Source organism: Equus przewalskii, unplaced genomic scaffold (genome assembly GCF_037783145.1).
Source record: "Equus przewalskii isolate Varuska unplaced genomic scaffold, EquPr2 ChrUn-5, whole genome shotgun sequence".
In the NCBI taxonomy this organism is placed as follows: domain Eukaryota; kingdom Metazoa; phylum Chordata; class Mammalia; order Perissodactyla; family Equidae; genus Equus; species Equus przewalskii.
This window is the reverse complement of record NW_027228753.1, coordinates 123,000-140,790: the sequence shown is the minus strand read 5'-3', so window position 1 is coordinate 140,790 and position 17,791 is coordinate 123,000. Positions and strand designations below refer to the sequence as shown.

Here is a 17,791-nt window from a genome sequence, read left to right as displayed (position 1 = left end):
TGACTGCACCTGGGTCCTGGCATGGCCACTTGACTCTGTTTTAAGGTCCTGGTTAGCCACACAGAATCCATTTTGTCTTTCTCTTTTAGGAGTCTTCTCTCTTTTTTTTAGTTGTACAGGATCAATACCATTATATCCCCATTTTACGGATGAGAAAATAAGGCTCAGAGAGGTTGAGTGATTTGCCCCAGGTTACACAGCAGGTCAGTGGTAGTGCTGAGCTATGAACCCATTCCCTCTGATTCAAAATGTGCAAGGCTCCTAATCCCTAGGCTCTACTGCCTCCCATACGGAAAAATAAATCAACCAACTCGTTCTAGAGCTAAATGCATCTTACTTTAGGCAATCTATTGCTGTGGACTATCCATGTCACCATCCACCCATTATGCTCCAGTCCTGGTTAAAGGGTAGGAGACAAGTGATGGCAGATTCTATGCAAATGTGAGCATCTGACCTATAGAAGACACTGAAATAATATCTTTTTCACCAAAGAGCACTAAAATAAGCTTCACCAAGCAAGGGTTCATAAAAGAAGATCTCTAAATTGTGGGTGGGGTGGATGAGCATTCTTTCAGAGCAAACAGAGTTCCTGCCTGCTGAGGAAGCTGTGATCCCAGAGAGAAGGAGAGGGAACAGCCGGCCCTCTTTCCCCAAAGGGCCGGCAGCCCCCTCTCTGGCCTCTGGGCTCAGTGCTCTGGCTGAGGGCGTGTTTGTTTGGCTGTGACTCTCTTCCTTCAGTTTCCCTCTCGCAGTGTCATATTTCATGAGCTCCGGGGCCGACCGGGGCGAGACTGCCATGGAGCTCCAGGCTCCCCCGCCTGTTTTCGGCCTGAGCCTCTGGCTTTAGTCGCTTCCTCCTTGGCCAAAGCAGGGTGAGGGTTTGAAAAATGACACTGATTGGATGCACGTTTGGTGGGGGCGATTGCTGGAGAAGCACCTCACCAATCCCCAGCCCAAAATGAAACTGACAGCTACACCCTCCTGGTAGGGGCCCAAACCGCTGCCTTATTAAGAGAGGCCCCTTTCCTCTCCTTCCTCACCCACACACTTGCAGCTTGCCCAGCTCTTCCTGCTGAAATCAGAGGTAGGCCATGTGTCCCACAGCCTTCTTCCCTGCCCACGCTTTGTACCCAGCCACTAGTTTCCTCTGCAGTGGAAAGCCCCCGCTTGTCTAACTGGATTAATTCTCTGCTTGAGGCTCCAGAATTTACTTCCCAATTTCTGGATCTTGAGTCCCTGTCCTTCGTAGCCCAGAATCTCCACTGGCCTGCTGAGATTGCCCTGTCGCAGAGCCCTCGCCTCGTCCCACCCCTCCTCCTTTTGCTGAATCCCCCCCGTCGTCACCACTCTGGGTGGGGTGGGGTGGAATTGACGGGGACACATGCGTCTGGAGTCTGATCATCATCTTGGGCGGGAGAGAGCCCAGTAGAGAAGTAATGACATATTTATGAGCAACTCTCTCTGTTCCTTTGTTTGTTGAACTTCATAGAATTCATGGATTAGGCTTACTGGGGAGAGTGTGTGTTTCTTAGAAAAGATAGAATTAGAGACAGTTTTGAAGAACAACCAGGGGCTGCCTCCCAGGAGAGCTCAATGATTGGAGTCAAAGTGGTCTCCTGGGTAGGTCATAAAATTCAAGTCATGAGAACCCCCTGGCAAGTAATTGAAACTGCAGAATCTCACACAGTCATTTGCTGAAAGCTTAAATATCTCTATAAGATTCTAATGAATGTAGCATTAGCTTTACTCAGAGAAATACATTCCAGGGACGGAGAGAATCTGACAGCTTTGCATGCTAACCTGGACTTCTTCTTGTTAGAGCAAAGGATGTGGGGCTTTCTGTTTGTTTCTAGTATGTTTGTTTTTGCTGCCAAGGTGTTGCAATGTCATGATTATTTAATACATATGAGCCCGAGCCACATAGGAGGGGTAATCAAAATATATTTACTATGAAATGAGACGAGCTCCAGTTGTTTAAACAGCTCCAGTTGTAATAATAACAGCTAAGGCTTAAGGCCAAGCACTGTTCTAAGTTTTAACTCATTTATTCCTCGTGATGGTCCTTTTGGGGAGTCCTGCTGTTAGCAACTCATTATTTAGAGGAGGAAACTGAGGCACGAGTGTTACATAACTTGCTTAAAATCACACAGCTTGTAAAGGTCCGAGCTGAGACTTAACGCCAAGCGTCCTGGTTCCAGAGCCTGTGGCTCACCCACTGAGCTCTCCTGCCTGCTCTGGTTGTAGAAGGAGGGCTTGTCTCATCAGATGGGCTAAAGGAATCCATTTCTACTCCTGAGAATCTGTACTTATTGATCATAAAGATAGCAGCTACCAACCCAATAAATTCCCTTTGAGACTGAAAATAGAATCTATTAATTTGTTGGTGGCTGATATTTGCAATTTATCTTCTCGTCTCTGTGCATTAGAACTGTCCCCTTAGAACACTTTGCTGAATGAAACTCAACACTGGGCCAGCCGACTGAGGGGGAAACTGAGAAGGTAGGATAGTTGAGAAGGGAGAAAGATCAGACAAATATCAAAGCTCTGTGGGATGCTGTGTACAAGCAGAACAGCCCAGGGATTCAGCTTTCAGAAGCTGTCCAGGTAGATGCTCTGCTTACCAGAGGGGATTCGCCCCTTCCCGTGTTCACACTTGAGGCTGTTCAAAGCATCAGAGCGGGAATGACGTGTGCCTCATTCAAGGTGCCTAATCCTGCTGCCCCTTCAGGCCAGCCCAGCACAGAGAATATAGTTAACTCCCCCTTCCTTCTCCTTTATTTTCACTCTCCATGTGCCATGGTGATTAATTTTCAGGGGAGAGGGAGGAACAGTGCCTATCTCAAGCTGGGTTGAGATCCAGCTCTCTGATTAGGGTCGGGCTATCCTCTGCCTGCCTCTCCTCCAGCTCCTGCTGTGTGGGCATGGCTCAAGCATCTTCAGGGCCAGGAGAAGGTGGCCATAAGGAATGTTCCCACCAGCAGAAGATGTCTGCTGGGAGGCTGGAAGGCACCCTGCAACTCACAGCTCTCCTTTCAAACTACAGAGGAGTCTGAGGAGCCGTTTAGAGGGCTCCTCCCTAATTGTTTCCTTTGCTGGATCTGGAGGGCTTCTTCCACATGTCATGGCCTCTTAAGAATGTACTTTATTCCTAGAAGCCTGTCCTGGGGGTTTTCAGAGGAAAAGGAGGAGAGATCAGTAGGTTCTCCCAAGCCTGAAATTGCTCTGATTCATAGGGTGAGGAGATTTTAATCTGTAATCTTTTGGGAGTTTTGGGTACTATGACAATATTCTCTGGGGCTTTCCAGATCCTTATTTAACCATGATTATCTGCAACAGGATGCTCCCATGGCAGGATATGCAGGAGAAGGTTAACATTGACTGCTGACTTATGTCAGTGTGCCATGATGCCTGTGAACGTGGGAAGAGGGCAAGGAGATTTTGAGAACTGACTAGAGGCATTTGGATTTCTCAATGTCTTCTCAAAAACTGTTTGCTGAATCGCATTGAAATATCTCATCAGCATTATAATTCTAAACACTGGTGTTGCTGGGTGGTGTACTGATTTGATGATTGCCTTCATAAGATCTATGTTGATTCTGCTTGCATTCATCATTTCAATTCTACATTAATTCTGGACCCTTCTCCCACTTCCCCAATATCACTCATCTAAGAAATTGTGCTTGCCCTTTCCTGCGCTGCAAACTCAATTTCTGTGAAAAACTATCATAGTTGCTCTACTTTGGGATTGTTTACCTTTATGAACATTGGTTTTGAAGACTATGGAGTGTTGTTGGAGAACAGTTTGAGGCTAAAAGTGATTATGTGATCTGGTTCCTACAAACTGTCCATCTGGTGGCTGGATACCGTTATGCCATTCTTATTCTTGCTTGGTCCATTTGAAGCTTGAGAAAATAAAAGCAAAATGTAGAGTAACTTCCGTGTATTCAACTTCTCTTAAGTTCATTTTTCTTCTCTTTCTCTAAGAACCACTCATTATTTCTACGAATACCATCAATTTTATACAAGTGAAAACCTAGTTTTATTTTTTTAAAGATTGACACCTGAGCTAACAACTGTTGCCAATTTATTTTTCTCCTGCTTTTTTCTCCCCAAATCCCCCCAGTACATAGTTGTATACATTAGTTGTGGGTCCTTCTAGTTGTGGCATATGGGATGCCGCCTCAACATGGCCTAATGAGTGGTGCCATGTCCGCGCCCAGGATCCGAACCCAGGGCAGCCGAAGCGGAGCGCACGAACTTAACCACTCGGCCATGGGGCCGGCCCCTGAAAATCTAGTTTTAATTTCATAATACTATGGGTATAAGAATGAGAGCCAAAGTTCTATGGTAAAATTCCTAGACATAAGTGCCAAATTTTTTTTGGATTTGTGAATAAACAGTTTAAATAACACTCAGAAAGCTCTTCCTCCTAATTAGCTTCTGTTTTCACCTTGTCCTGTTATATCAGTTGGTTTGTGACTCAATTAGTCAGGAAAGTGAAATCTATGTATGCCATGACCATAATCACAAGCATTTTTAGACAAATGTTGTTACTCATGACAGAGCTTCGTTAAACTGCCGTGGACCACACAGAAGTGGCATCCAGCACATTTGCAGTGAAAATGACTTTGCCCTGAGCCTGTCTCTCACCACATTTCTTGCTTCCAATATTACAGTATTCTAACCTAATGATTTGCTTTCCTGTTTCATCCTTAGCTCCCCCCTCACTTGACATGCAGTAGCAACATCCTGGCACCCACTGGCAGCAATGTCTTCTGCCTCTCTGGGTAAATGTGCCCCTTCTTATCAGTCCTGGATCCTATCCCCAGGCTCAGGAGCTTGTGAGTCCTATGGCTAACAGGCTAGATACTTTTGTGTGTCATATCCTTTTTCAGGAAGCTATGTCAAGGATATCATGCAACTTATTTGAGTGCCATATTGAAGATTCACACCCAGGGGAATATTTTGTTCCTGGGCAGCCTGAGACTCTGGGACTCAGGATTACATGGATAGTGTTGAGCCTTTGGAATTTTTAGCATATTATTTTCAACTTGGGACCCTGGTGTACAAGCAAACCTGTACACAAGAGAAAGTAGTCATGTAGAAGGATGAGCATGCCTGGGTTGGGTCATTCTTTTACTAAACATGTTAGAATGTGCATTCTAACCAAAATTTTAGCAGCAGTGGAACTTTGGGACTCTAATATTGGAATTTGGGGTGATGAAAAGCCACTGAAGGAGATATTCTTGAGAAGATGCAGCTATGAAATGTTACTCAGTCACTAATCACTTGCAGGGCACTCTGGGGAACAGGCCAGAGTCCATGCTCTCAAACTGCTTACAGCTACTGGGTAGAGATAGAAAATGAAACTATATGCTGTGTAATTAAACCAGTGTTTTCTCTCCCATATTCTGTCTTCTATGTATGTTGTAGTGAAATGAAATAGGAGAAACACTGAGCAGTGTTGGCTTATGTTTCAATGGTATTCAAGACCCTGATAAATAATTTAGGATTTGGGGAGACCAGGACATGAGAGGAGGAGCTGAAAAACACAGGTAATTTACCAACGGATGTCCATAGATTAAAACATTTGAATAGCTAGGATTTTATGACTGACCACAGTAGATGTAATTATTCTTTACGACTATTAAGTGGCATTAAATGGGCTGACCACATTTTCTTGGAAAAGTGATCAGTTTTGCCCTCCGGATCTCAAATCTGACTGAAGCTCAAAGTTGCTTTAAACAGTTTAGCTATGCTAGAGCATAGTCCTGATATGCTCCTTTTGCCACAGAATAGGAACCAGATGGCATATGCATTAGACAGAAAGTAGCAATGACCAGCTCTGGCGTCTGCACGTGGATGTATTGTGAGCATGTGAGAGTGTCAATGTGTCTACAAGCCACATGACTCTTGGGCCATAAGTTATCATTATGTGAGGCTTCAAATTTGTAGCAGTATGAATAAGTAGTTCTTTCAATTCATCAGTACCTCTCTGTCCTCTGTGTCAGGTTACGTTGTTTTTGCCCTCCGACGAACAGACACATAGATTATTAAAATTGGAAAGGATTTCAGAAATTAGCTAGCCCAGTCTCCTGGATAGAAAAGGACTCTTTCCTGCACTCCCCTAAACAATATGATTATGTAGCCTCTACTTGAACACTTCCACTAATGGGAAGCTTGTACCCTCACAAAGAAGCATACCCCAATTTTGAATGGCTCTGAGTTTTAGGATGTTCCCTCTTATTTTTGGTTGAAATCTGCCTCTCTGTGACTTCCAGTGTTATGATTGTGGAGCTTTCTTGTATGGTCTGAATCCCTCTGCTTCAGGACAGTGCATCACATATTTGGAGACCATCAGCTCCTCGTGGAGTCTTCTTTTTGCCAGGTGAAACATCCCAAGGTCCTTCAGTGAATCTTCTTGTTGTCTTCGTAGGGAAACGACTTCTCCCCTCTTCCCATTGGGAGTGTATTAAGCTCCTTGAACCTGTGGATCCTGGAGGTTCTGCTTCCTTGCCACAAAGCCCAACACACCCTCTCTGAGGGGAGTCTCCTTCTACTTGTTAGTCCCAGTTGTACAATTTCGAGTTCTTCTCTTTCTCCTCTCTGTCTTATTTTCCTTCCCAGCATTCTCATCACACAGGCATTATTGTGCATAAAGTACTAAATCGTATTCCTTATCTTTGCTTCTTTGCAACTATTATCATTCTGCCTTCCTTCTTGGATTATTTTTTCCGTTCTCCTTTGAAAAGTTTTGACTTCTCCCATTAGCTGGAGCAAAGAGAGACACTCTTTAGTCCTTTTCTTTATCCTGCAGCTATAAAACTACATTCTATTTACAGCCCATGAAACCGGTGAGTTCAAAAAGACCGAGGGGCTGGCCCAGCGGTGCAGTGGTTAAGTTCTCACACTCCGCTTCTCGGCAGTCCGGGGTTCGCTGGTTCAGATCCCGGGTGTGGACACGGCACTGCTTGGCATGCCGTGCTGTGGTAGGCATCCCACATATAAAGTAGAGGAAGATGGGCATGGATGTTAGCTCAGGGCCAGTCTTCCTCAGCAAAAAGAGGAGGATTGGCGGTAGTTAGCTCCAGGCTAATCTTCCTCAAAAAAAACAAAAAAGACCGAGAATGATGTAAAGTCTCGTATTCACTCTCGATTGTGTCAAGATTGTCTACTCAACTAGATTCATACGTGTGACTCTGAGTATAGACTGTCGGATGTCTGTCACTACCAAAGTCTCTGAGCATGTAGTTTGTGGATGTGGGCTTGAGAATAGGTGCTTCCACATGCAGTACTAAATACTTCCTAACTATTTCAATCTTACGGATCTTATTCTCCTTTCAAGAGCTGTAGTGCTTTTACTCCCTACCACAGAATTTAATCACATGGACTTTGGTACTGCTCATTATCCGGCAGAAACAGAATATGAGAGAGGGCATGTCCTTGGCAGTCCTCCTCTCTGTTTTACAGATTAAGAAACAGAATCTCAGGGAGAATATTTTCTTTGTCCAAGGCTACACCATTAGTTGAGCGGCTGGTCAGATACTGTTTCTGCTAAACCACTCAGCCAGCTAACTCCCTTGGCTTTAGTAGAGAAAGAGACAAACTGTGGCATTTCTGATCTATATTGTGTGTGTGTGTGTGTGTGTGTGTGTGTGTGTATCTTTTCTTTTTTCATCACTTAGCACATTGTCTGGTATGTAATAAGTTCTCAGTAAATGCTGGTTAACTAGTGTTTAAAGCCTTTTTTCCTTTTGAAAGTTGGGAAGATGTTTAAGGGAAAAAGCTCAGATTGAGTAATGAGGAATTAAGTAGCAGTAGGGAAGTCGTATCTTGGGAAAGAGAGTCTGTAAGGTTTGTTCAGAGATCTGTTAAAGCATGGTGTTGGGTGACAGGGTGCCTACAATGAATGTGTAACTCAGTCTCTGATCTCGGTGAGTTTATAATGAGATAAATATAGTTGGCACTATATAAATGGGATAAAAATAGAGACAAGACTGAATCATATGAAAAAATTAACTTCCAGTCCAAGGGAGAATGTAATCAAGATCAGTGAGGAGCTCAGAGAAGGGAAGGTAATGGAGAAGGTGCTATTATGTTGTTCTCATTGGAAGGGTGGTGAGTATGAGGCAGGAGGTGGAGGTGGAAGACCAGGTGGAAAATGAGAGACAGGTGTGCTCCTGAACAGTATTGTCCATTTAGTACCAGCCACAGGTGGCAAACGGACCCCAAACCCACTGTCAGCTTAAGTTCCTGAGACAGAAGAGATTAAGAATGTAAAGAAGGGAATAAGAGGTTGTTGATCACGTACGGGACATTAATTCAACAAATATTTTCTGAGCACCAGCTCCATGGGAGGCGCTGTGTTAGGTGGTGGGGATTCAGCAATGATCAAAAGAGATAATATCTCTGCCTTCATGGAGTGTAAATTCAAGTGCAGGCCAGCCTGTGTGCTAGGAACCAGGTATTCCAGATCCTGGCTTTCACGTTTAATGGATTTTGCAGTAGCTTCTCCACCTCCAGTCAACCCCAGCGTTATCCTGAGTCTCCTGGTCTTTCTCAAGCCTGGTTCTATCCTCTGTGAGCATGCAGGCATCCCCGCGGGATTGGTGAAACCACCTGCCACTGGATCCTGTTGCTCGATGCACGTTTCTGCAGTTACCGCTGGGCAGGATCCTGGCAAGAGGAACTCAGTCCTTCATTTGACTTCGCGTTTCCACTTCCCTTGTAAAATGTCTGACTGACGTGGTTATTGAGATGCTTCATCCTGCAAAGAACTAAAGCTCGGGAGTTACCCATGAGTATTTGCTGTCAGATTTGCCAATATACCAAATCATTGGCAAATCTCCTCAACTTCCTTTTCTGGTGGAGGCACCATGTATTGGAGGGTTCAGGGCATGGGATGGCCGTGGTGTAGAAAGGGCATTTCCCTGTCCCTAAGCCCTGTTTGTCCTGACATAAACGCCCTACTCCCTAAGTACTGGGGAATGCCTTGGAGCAGTGGAGTCAAGCAACCTGAGAGCTGTAAGGGGCAGAAGAGCCAGACTCGCAGGATGAGGATGCGTATGGGCCTTTCTCGCTGTCTACTTCGAGGATGCTTACGTTCACGCCCTTCACCCTGATTTAACGCGTACTGACATCAACCAAATATCCGATAAGGCCTCTGAACAGCCACGGGCCATTTTACAGAATATAAGTTTGCTAGAGACTCTCTGTGGTGAGCAGAGCAGCGTGATTCTTGCTTCAAGGAGTTCACCTTGTGGGGGCTGCCACATTGCCCTGAAGATTTGTCCTCTGGCTTTGGGGGAAGCCCTGAGGGAGAAAGCGTCTCGTTCCAGTCCTCTCCACTTTGCCTGTGGCTTCTCCCCTTCTGATTGATGCTTGTTGTTCTGCTTTGCGGATGCCTCCCAGGACCCAGGGGGAGACCAGCCTCCTTTCTGTGGAGACCTTTGGCTGGACTTCTCTGGCTCTCCCAGAGGTGAAAGACCGTGGTTCCTGCAGCCTCAGGCTTGGCACCAGCTCAACTCTGGTGGATCCAGGGCCCAGATCTCCAATCTCCCTATGGCTAGGGCCTCTTTGTCCCAGCGTGACCTCGCAGGCTCTCCCTCTGACTGGCTCTTAACAACCCCTGCCATTGGTGATTTTCTCTCCAGATACAAGCCAATGGATTCCTGAAGGGACTATGTGGACTTCTCTCGCCATCTCTGCCCTGGCCTCGGTCTGGCCTCTCTCCTCTGTGGTCTGGATGAGGAGTGATGATGAAGCAGGGCTGCCTGTTGTTTTTGTTTTGTGATATTTAAAGCAACCAAAGCTCTCATTACTGTAATACAGTATGTGCCTGGGCTTCAGGGAGGAGCAGATTGCCTCCCGGATCAGGGGGCAGCTCTGTTATGTTGCGGTGAGCCTGGGAAAGCGGAACCATGGCTGACAGAATTTTGAGTGCTAGGCCTGAGAGAGGCCTCAGAGCTCCTCCGTTCCCACTCATCTTAACCCCCTCGTTTGAATAAAGAGGGAGCTGAGCCCATTCAGGGAAAGAGATCGCTGCGCAGGCAGTAGAGTGGTTAGTGGCAGAGCTGACTGGAACTCAGGTCCCATGGTGGATTTGCTGTCCATGACTGAAGCTTCTGCCTCTGCCTTCCTCACTTGTTCAAGATCCTCCCGAGGCCCTGAACCTAATTTTGTATTTGTAATTTTATATTATATTTCTTAATAAAGGGGGCCCTTCAAATTGTCTAAGCTTTAAGTGCCATGGAAACATCTGCCCCTTTCCAGACCGTTCTACCACCCTGAACTGCCTGTGTGTGTGAGTTTGAGCGTGAGGGGAAGGGGCAGGTGTGGACATTGAGCTGTCTGATGCTGTGCTCCCAAAACCAGCTCTGAGGTCAGGTACCTGAGGGTCTCCTGGTCAGCCAGTGGGAAACAATGAGCACCATGGAGCCAGGTGGGAAGTCCCTCCTAAAGTCAGATTCACACACTGGCATGTGACAGAAATCTTGCAAGTGGAGTAGAGCTGCGCATACCTTTGTGCCCTATAAGAATGCCCTGTTAGACTGGTGGTAGAGGCGGGTTGGGAAAACATGGCAGGGCATACACCCGAAGCCATATTAACCATCCCATAACAACCATAGGTTGAATGCCATTGTGGTTTCTACCTGTGTAATCTTGGGCAAATGATCTACTTTCTGGGTCTCAGTCTCATCTACAAAATAAGGATGATAATAACCTCATAGAGTTGTTATGAGGACAAGATAAGAAAATTAATGTGAAACTTAGCAAACTGCCTGGTATATAGTAAGTGCTCTATCATCTCTCTCATAAGTGCTGAGAGATGCAAAATATTCTTGCCCTTAAAGAGCTCACAGACTTGTTGAGGAGACAAGATTTCTATGCATACACAAGCACAATTAGGGAGCTATGTCACTATATGATATCTGCTAAGTTTTGGGGTAGGTGCAATGGAGTTGGGAGACTAGACAGATTATTATGGCCCCGAAGATATGCCAAAGAGGTAAGAGCCCAGCGGAAAAAAACCTGTGTACTCCACCTTCTCAACTCCTAGCAGTGAGACGAACAGAACAACAGCCATGCCTGGACACTGCAGACCATTCAGGTCAGCCATTCGCTCACTCAAGATGTTCAGATAATCAACACGATTATCTCCAGACTCTGTGCTCTGTACTGAGAAGGTAAAGAAGAGCATGACAAGGTCTCTCCCTCCAGGATTTGACAGCCTAACTAGAGAGGCGGGCTTTCATAGAGATATTACAACTGACAAATGCTGTATTCATATCTATTTATATCTCCAGACCAATCTGAGCCCAAAGGTGGGATGGGGAGAGTCAGAGAGGAGCTCAGAACAAGAGTTTGAAGGAAACCATGTCTATACTTGGTGACAAGAGGCAAAGGTATGAGCTCATGTCTGAAGGAGCTGGTCGGCCTGAGTCTTTCTGTGGGAGAGGTGGAGTTGATGCTCCCAACAAGAACATTCTGAGACTGAGGTTGAGGAAGCCCTGAGGCTGGGATTGGGCAGGCCCTTGGTCCCACACTTGGCCCTGGCAATGTGGCCTCTTTGAGCTGGGCTAGGAAGTTGACAGGAGCAGGCCTGGCAGGTTGGAGAGAGGAGGCTCTTTCCACGTCAAGAGTAAATGCCAGGCACTGATGACTCAAGTGGAATCTTCTGAAGGAAGATGGAGTCTGCAGATGTTCCAGAGCCTTAAAGAAACTTACGTTTTCTGCATTGCTTGGTTTAGAGGCTTCCAGTGAAAGTAACATAGAAGGGAATGTCCAGCCAGCCATGTGAAGGAAGCATGAAATGGAAAGAGTAAGAGGCTGAATTTCTTTTTGATCGGTGACGTTACTATTTTGACAAGGATTGCAGAAGCTGCAGGTGCTGAGGGAGTGACTTGCTTGAAGGAAGGGGTAGGGACCAGGAAAGGGATCCCACACACTTGGTCCTAACCCAACTGTTGAATGTGGCTTTCAGGCTTTGGGATTTGGGCAGGAACTCCCGAGCCATAATTGTCCAAGGCGGTGGGGTCCATGAGCCTTCACTCTTAGTGTCTCTATGTCCTGGGCCAATTGTCATATAACACCACATCTTCCACTTTGCTCTGTCATCCCTAAGGTCAGAGAGAAGTGGGAAGATGAATTTAGAATTACTGCTCCGTGTCCTTGCCCTGATTGTTTTTCCTAACACTTTAGAGTCTAAGAAGATGTTCTAAATCCTTGAGAGGGTCACCAAAGTGTCAGGACTTGCTGGGGATGGAGAACGGGCTGGTCAGCTCTGAATTCCTCTCTCTCTTTTGCTTTCTCTCTCAGTCTTAAAGGTCTTTCTGGGCCTTTTGCCTCTTCCATTGGCCAAGATGTTCAAACTTAGCAAGTTTTTGTGATTCCTTATTTAGCATTTTTCCTTCTTGGTCTTTCCTAAAGTTGATTATTTGTCCAGGCCCACTTGTATATCTCCTCCTCCGTCACATCATCCTTGCAGCCATGGCCTGGCATGAACTTGCTTGCCCGCTGTCTTTGTTTTTCCAAATGTTCGCATATTTCAGTCATGTAAATATCTTCCTGGCAAGGACTAAGATTAGTGCTTTTTTGTTGTACTGCTTCCACCTGTGCTGGGCTCACAAGAGATGCCCAGTCACCCAGACTACTGACATTTTTTTCCTTCCTATGCACCATTCTATTCATAATACCACCACTGATAACTACATGTTGATAAGCACTTACTCTCTCCCAAGCACTGTGCTATAAGTCCTTTCTATGCACCATCTCATTTAATTTACATAGTGACACTATTTTATACTTTTTGTAGAAAGTATCCTTCAACTCAGAGATTTATTAGTGTCTGGCTATTTTAGAAGTGCCTGACCTGTCATATTGTTGAAGTTTTCACCACAGAATATGGTGGCAAGCCCTAAGAGGTGAAATCCTCGCTGCCTCCTTCACCTGATGGTCTCAGAGAATTTGAGGGATCTCCTGTCTCTTTATGATAAAAACGCCGGGGTTAGCCCTCATCTTCCAGAGGCCATGAATATGTTGCTCTGCTGAAAGGGCAGGCCCTGGCTGGAGTCTGGGAAAGTGGATCCAAGTCTCTCTCCATGGATGGCTCCTCCTGCAGGGAACAGAAAGCAGAGTTCATTGGCATCACACTGATGCCCTCTGGGGTTTAGGAGGGTTTCCTATGGCTGGATGAGAGAGAATTTATTCATGTCCCAGAGATGCTTCAAGCCCATGTTGATTGGGATTGTGCAAAAAGTAAGCAGCCTGATAGAGCCATGGGTTCTTAAGAGCCCAGCAGGGCCATGGACCCCAAGAGTAGGGTGTCCCTGTTGGAAATGTCATGGCCATAAGAAGCTCTTGGCCCTCCAAGCTTTGGATAGCTGGATTGGAAGATTGTTGGGGCACATGCCCTCTCACAGGCAGGGACAGAACAGCACTCGAGCAAGCTGTGTGATCACATCACTGTCCCGATAGATGTGGCCACTGCCAGGCTCTCCTCAGCCTCAGGCTGTTTTCTGCTGTGCTGGTGCATAGTTAAGCACGTGAGTTTTTCATGACTTCCAAATGACTGAATACACGACCAGTCACTTTCTCCAGAGACAGCATCACTCACAGGATGTACCCAGCATAGCTCAGTGTGCTGGTCAAAGACAAAGAGTTCGTATTGTTGTTCTTGACTATTTTATTACCCTTTACAGATGAGGAAAGAGAGGTGCCAAGGTTCAAGTGCGTGGCCAGGTCCACAAATCTGGTGGAGGAGGAGACATGATTCAAATCCAGCAAGTCAGGTTTTGGACAAGGTGACTGAGCAGGAGCAGCCGGGGAGGTAGGAGGCAGAGTATGGGTTGCAGGGTCCCAGAGGCCGCAGGAAGGGGTGATCCGCTGAGTCAGATGCTGCTTCTGGATTCGCCACTGAGCCCTCAAGGGAAAGGCATCTTTTATGTAGACACCATTTGTCTTTAAACTCACTTCTAGGATTAAGGAGAGAGATGCATCTCTTGCTTACCATTGTTTTCCATTTGACCCGTTCACTTCATGGCCTAAGTCTTCATTCTAGGCCTTGAGGCAATGGACAGAATGGTGATGAGAAAAAACTAGGCAATGTTCAAAAACCAGTACTTATGCTTGTGGGAGGCTATGCCTTACTCAAGGAGGTTGTTCCAGTTATTTCTTGCTGTGTAATAAAGCACCTCACAACTTAGTGGCTTAAAACAACAATGATCACATTATTGCTATTCTCTCTCATGTTTCTGTGGTGCCTGGACCCAGCTAGACTGTTCTTGCTCAGGGCCTCTCCTGTGGTTGCTGCAGATGGTAGCTGGGGCTGGAGTCATCTGAGAGGCTTCCTCACTCACGAGTGTGAGAGTTACTGCTGCTTTCCGCTGGGACCTCAGCTAGGACCATTGGCCAGAACACATGCACGTGGGCTCTCCATGTGGCCTGGGCTCCCTCACCCCATGGCAGCTGGGTTTCCAGGGCAACGATCCTAAGACAGAGAGTGTCAAGAGGAAGTACATTACCTCCTGGGACTAGCTCTGAAGTTTCACAGCCATCGCTTTTTTTACTGTATTCATTTTGTTAGAGCCTATATTCAAGAGGAGGGAAATTAAATACTGGCTCTCAAGGGGACAGTGTCACAAAATTTGTGGTCACATTTGAAAACCACCATAGAGATTTTTCCAAGTAACTTCACTATAGTTTAAAGAAATCAGTTATTGTGAGCCCGCCCTGATGGTCTAGTGGTTAAAGTTTGGCACTCTCACCACTTAGGTGCCCCAAGTTCGCTTCCAGGTCATGGAACCACACCACCCATCTGTCAGTAGCCACGCTGTGGTGGTGGCTCACATAGAAGAACTAGAAGGACTCACAACTAGGATACACAACCATGCATTGGGGCTTTGGGGAGAAAAAGAAAAAGAAATCAGTTATCTGCGACAGACAGGGCCCAAAGAAGGTGTGTGTGCTCTGAGATTTAGGAAGGAAAAACAGAAGGTTGGGCCAAGAAAGGCAGTGTGATGAGAGAACAAGTGCTAGGCTGGATGACCAGAGGCCTGGCCCTGCCTTTGACCAGCTGTTGCCTGTGGGGAAGCCTCTCTGCTTTTTGGGCTGCCTTACTTTCCTCACCTTTAGCCTGAGAGAATTGAGAAAGATGAGCTCTCAGGTTCCTTCAAGTTTTCACTGTTGTGGGTCTATAATTTTGGAGACTAGCATCGTTCTTTCGTAATCTCCAAGACACTCTGGCCATAGGCCCTCATGCTGACCTCCTGTGCCCAATAAGGCATGCAGGTGGCCCTCTGCTCACCAGCATATGCGTCAGGGTCGGAGGAACCTGAGTTAGAGAGTGAGATGGAGGACGAAAATCAGAGAGGCTAAGTGGGAAAGATGCCATGTGCGGGATAACGGAAGTCAGGGATGGGAGTAAAATATCCCTGTGAAGAGCCAGGTATTGTAGCGCTCGGCAAGGTTAAATGACCTGCCCAAGGTCTTAGCTGGCTCAGGGATACTGAATTGTAAAGCTTCTAACAGATCATTTTCTGTTTGGAAAATGCTCTGCCTTCACTTTGTATTTACTCTCCGCCTTCCTCCCACTAATTGCATGAAGACGCTAGATCTGACATCCCTAGTGTTTATAATCAGAAAAGATAACAGGCAAACGATGTCACACCATCAATGTTCTGTGGTCCTGGCAGGGGGAGTGTCTTCTGTGGACAATCATTCCATTCAGCATCCTTTCTTCTTCCGGGATGGGGAGTGAGAGAATGAGATAGCTGTCTGGCTCTTTCTCCCCTCCACCTCTAAGCCAAACTCTAGCTGTCTCCATTCTACAGATGGAAAGAGTGAGGGAGAGGGAAGCAAAGTGTGCTTCTAACAAAGGCAGGAGCAGAGCTTGCTGTTATCCCCCTCTGAGCAGTGAGGGTCGCCTCAGGTCATCTGAGGCATGTCCTGTGTGCTTAAACACTTACAGATTGGGCCATTCTGGGCCTTTGCTCAGCACAGAGGGGTTACATTTTGAGAAGGATGAGATCGGGACTCCCAGAGGAAAGTTGGGAATGAGAAAGACTTCAACAAATCCTTGGGAATCAAGATAAAACATGAGGATGCTTGGGGTGGCCGTGGGGGGGGCGGGGGTGTGTGTGTGTGTGTGTGTGTGTTTGGGTCCATCTCTTGCCAAAACCAAGCTCATTTCTGCATACTTGTTTGCTGAGTATTAATTACTCCAAAGATTGCTCCTTCTATTTGTTGAATCTGAAATGAAAATGACTCAGCAGGGAGGAAAAATAAGGCTTGAATGCCCTTAATGGCCCTCGAATGAAAATATATGGCCCTAAATCATGTGGGTTTTCTTCTCTCCACCAAGCCCTAATCTACAAGGCACACATGCACAAATTTGTTGTTATTAGTCCTGTCGAGTGGATTCTGACTCTTAGCAACCTTGTGTACAGCACTGTGGAACCCTGCCGGCTCTTTTTGCTCCATCCTCTCATCTTCCAGTGCTATATCAGACTACGCTCCGCTGCTGTTCACAGGATTTTCGTGGTCAATTTTTTTTGAAAATGGGTGGCCATGTCCTTCTTCCTTGTCTATCTAGTCTGGAAGCTCCCCTGAAACCTGTCAATCATGGATGACCCTGCCGGTATCTGAAATATGGGAGTCATAGCTTTTAGCATCACAGCAACACAGCCACTACAGTATGACAATCGACAGATGGGTGATGTGGTTCCCTGACCGGAAACAGACCCTGGCGATGGTGGTGAGAGTACTGAATCGTAACCACTAGACCCCTGGGTCTGGCTACAAGCACAAGGACCACTCGCACTTGTGCACACGCCGCACCTCATGTCTCTGCTCCACCTTGACCCAAGTCCCTTTGTTTCATTTCCTCTTCCCACTCCAGCCTTTCCAGGGCTCCACCCTTCCCTGCAGGGAAGGTTTATTCGTGTTTCGGTGGAGGGGCCCCAGCCGCCACTGCTGATTTTCCAGGAGGGTGGGCACTTCCTCTCTGGCCCCATCACAGGCTCAGTGTGAATACTCCTGCAGGAAATCCGTGATTTTCATTCTTTGCCGAAGTGGTGGTCACCTCAGATTGTTTCTAGCTTTTGGATCTGGGAAGATGGACTGTCTTGGGAGAATGACCATTTGCCAAATCAGACGTGCCCTGCTTTGTACACAGGCTGTATTCCTGAAAAGTTGATTATAAACTAGATTTAGGTATACTGAATCATGTTTTGAGTGTACCGGAAGGATTTGCTATTCAAAGGAACCCAGCACTGAATTCTTTTGTTAAGTGAAGAAGTATTCTGTCATGTGGAGACTCACTCAATGATATATGAGTTTGGTAAGTAGATGGAACATTTTTGTATACTGAATGTTGTATTAAATGTACTGTGTGAAAACTTGTTATTCAAAGGTGCCCAGCACTGAAGGCTTGTGCAAAGAGTTATTCTGTAACATGGATAAACATTTCATGATTTATGAGTTTGGCAAGTTCAGACATTTCTTAAAGTGGGATATACCTCTAATTCTGTTTTAGAGAAAAAGGACAGTTTTTGCTAATATTCAGACTTGGGGGAAAAAGAGAACCCTACTATCTGTAAGTTATGGTCACTCATAAGGGGCTTGGGAGGACCAGAGATACTCAAAGTTTCCACCTTGTTAGGGCAAAAGATCCCAAATGTTGCCTGCTCTGCCTACTTTCCATATTTTCACCGAGTGGAAATGATGATGCTGTTTTTCCAAATAAATACAATCAACTATTATAGCTACATTTGTAAAAGTGTTTCTCTTTATA

The 17,791-nt window shown here is 46.1% G+C and overlaps 1 protein-coding gene across 9 annotated transcripts in view; it reads left to right on the top strand.

Moving 5' to 3' along the window:
* Window positions 1-17,791, top strand: part of DDR2 (discoidin domain receptor tyrosine kinase 2) — a 152,836-nt gene that overhangs the window by 72,937 nt on the left and 62,108 nt on the right. For 2 of the 9 annotated variants that reach the window (XM_008533319.2, XM_070608192.1), the window contains exon 1: window positions 971-1,084. The exons of 4 other annotated variants lie outside the window; for them this stretch is intronic. Coding sequence is in view for 2 of the 5 variants with exons in the window: in XM_008533316.2 (XP_008531538.1) it covers window positions 17,330-17,338 (9 nt within the window). In the remaining 3 variants the exon portion in view is untranslated. Of the gene's footprint in view, window positions 1-970; window positions 1,085-16,428; window positions 17,339-17,791 lie in introns of those variants that run through there. 3 more of the 9 variants (XM_008533316.2, XM_070608191.1, XR_011536874.1) reach the window with 3 other exon arrangements.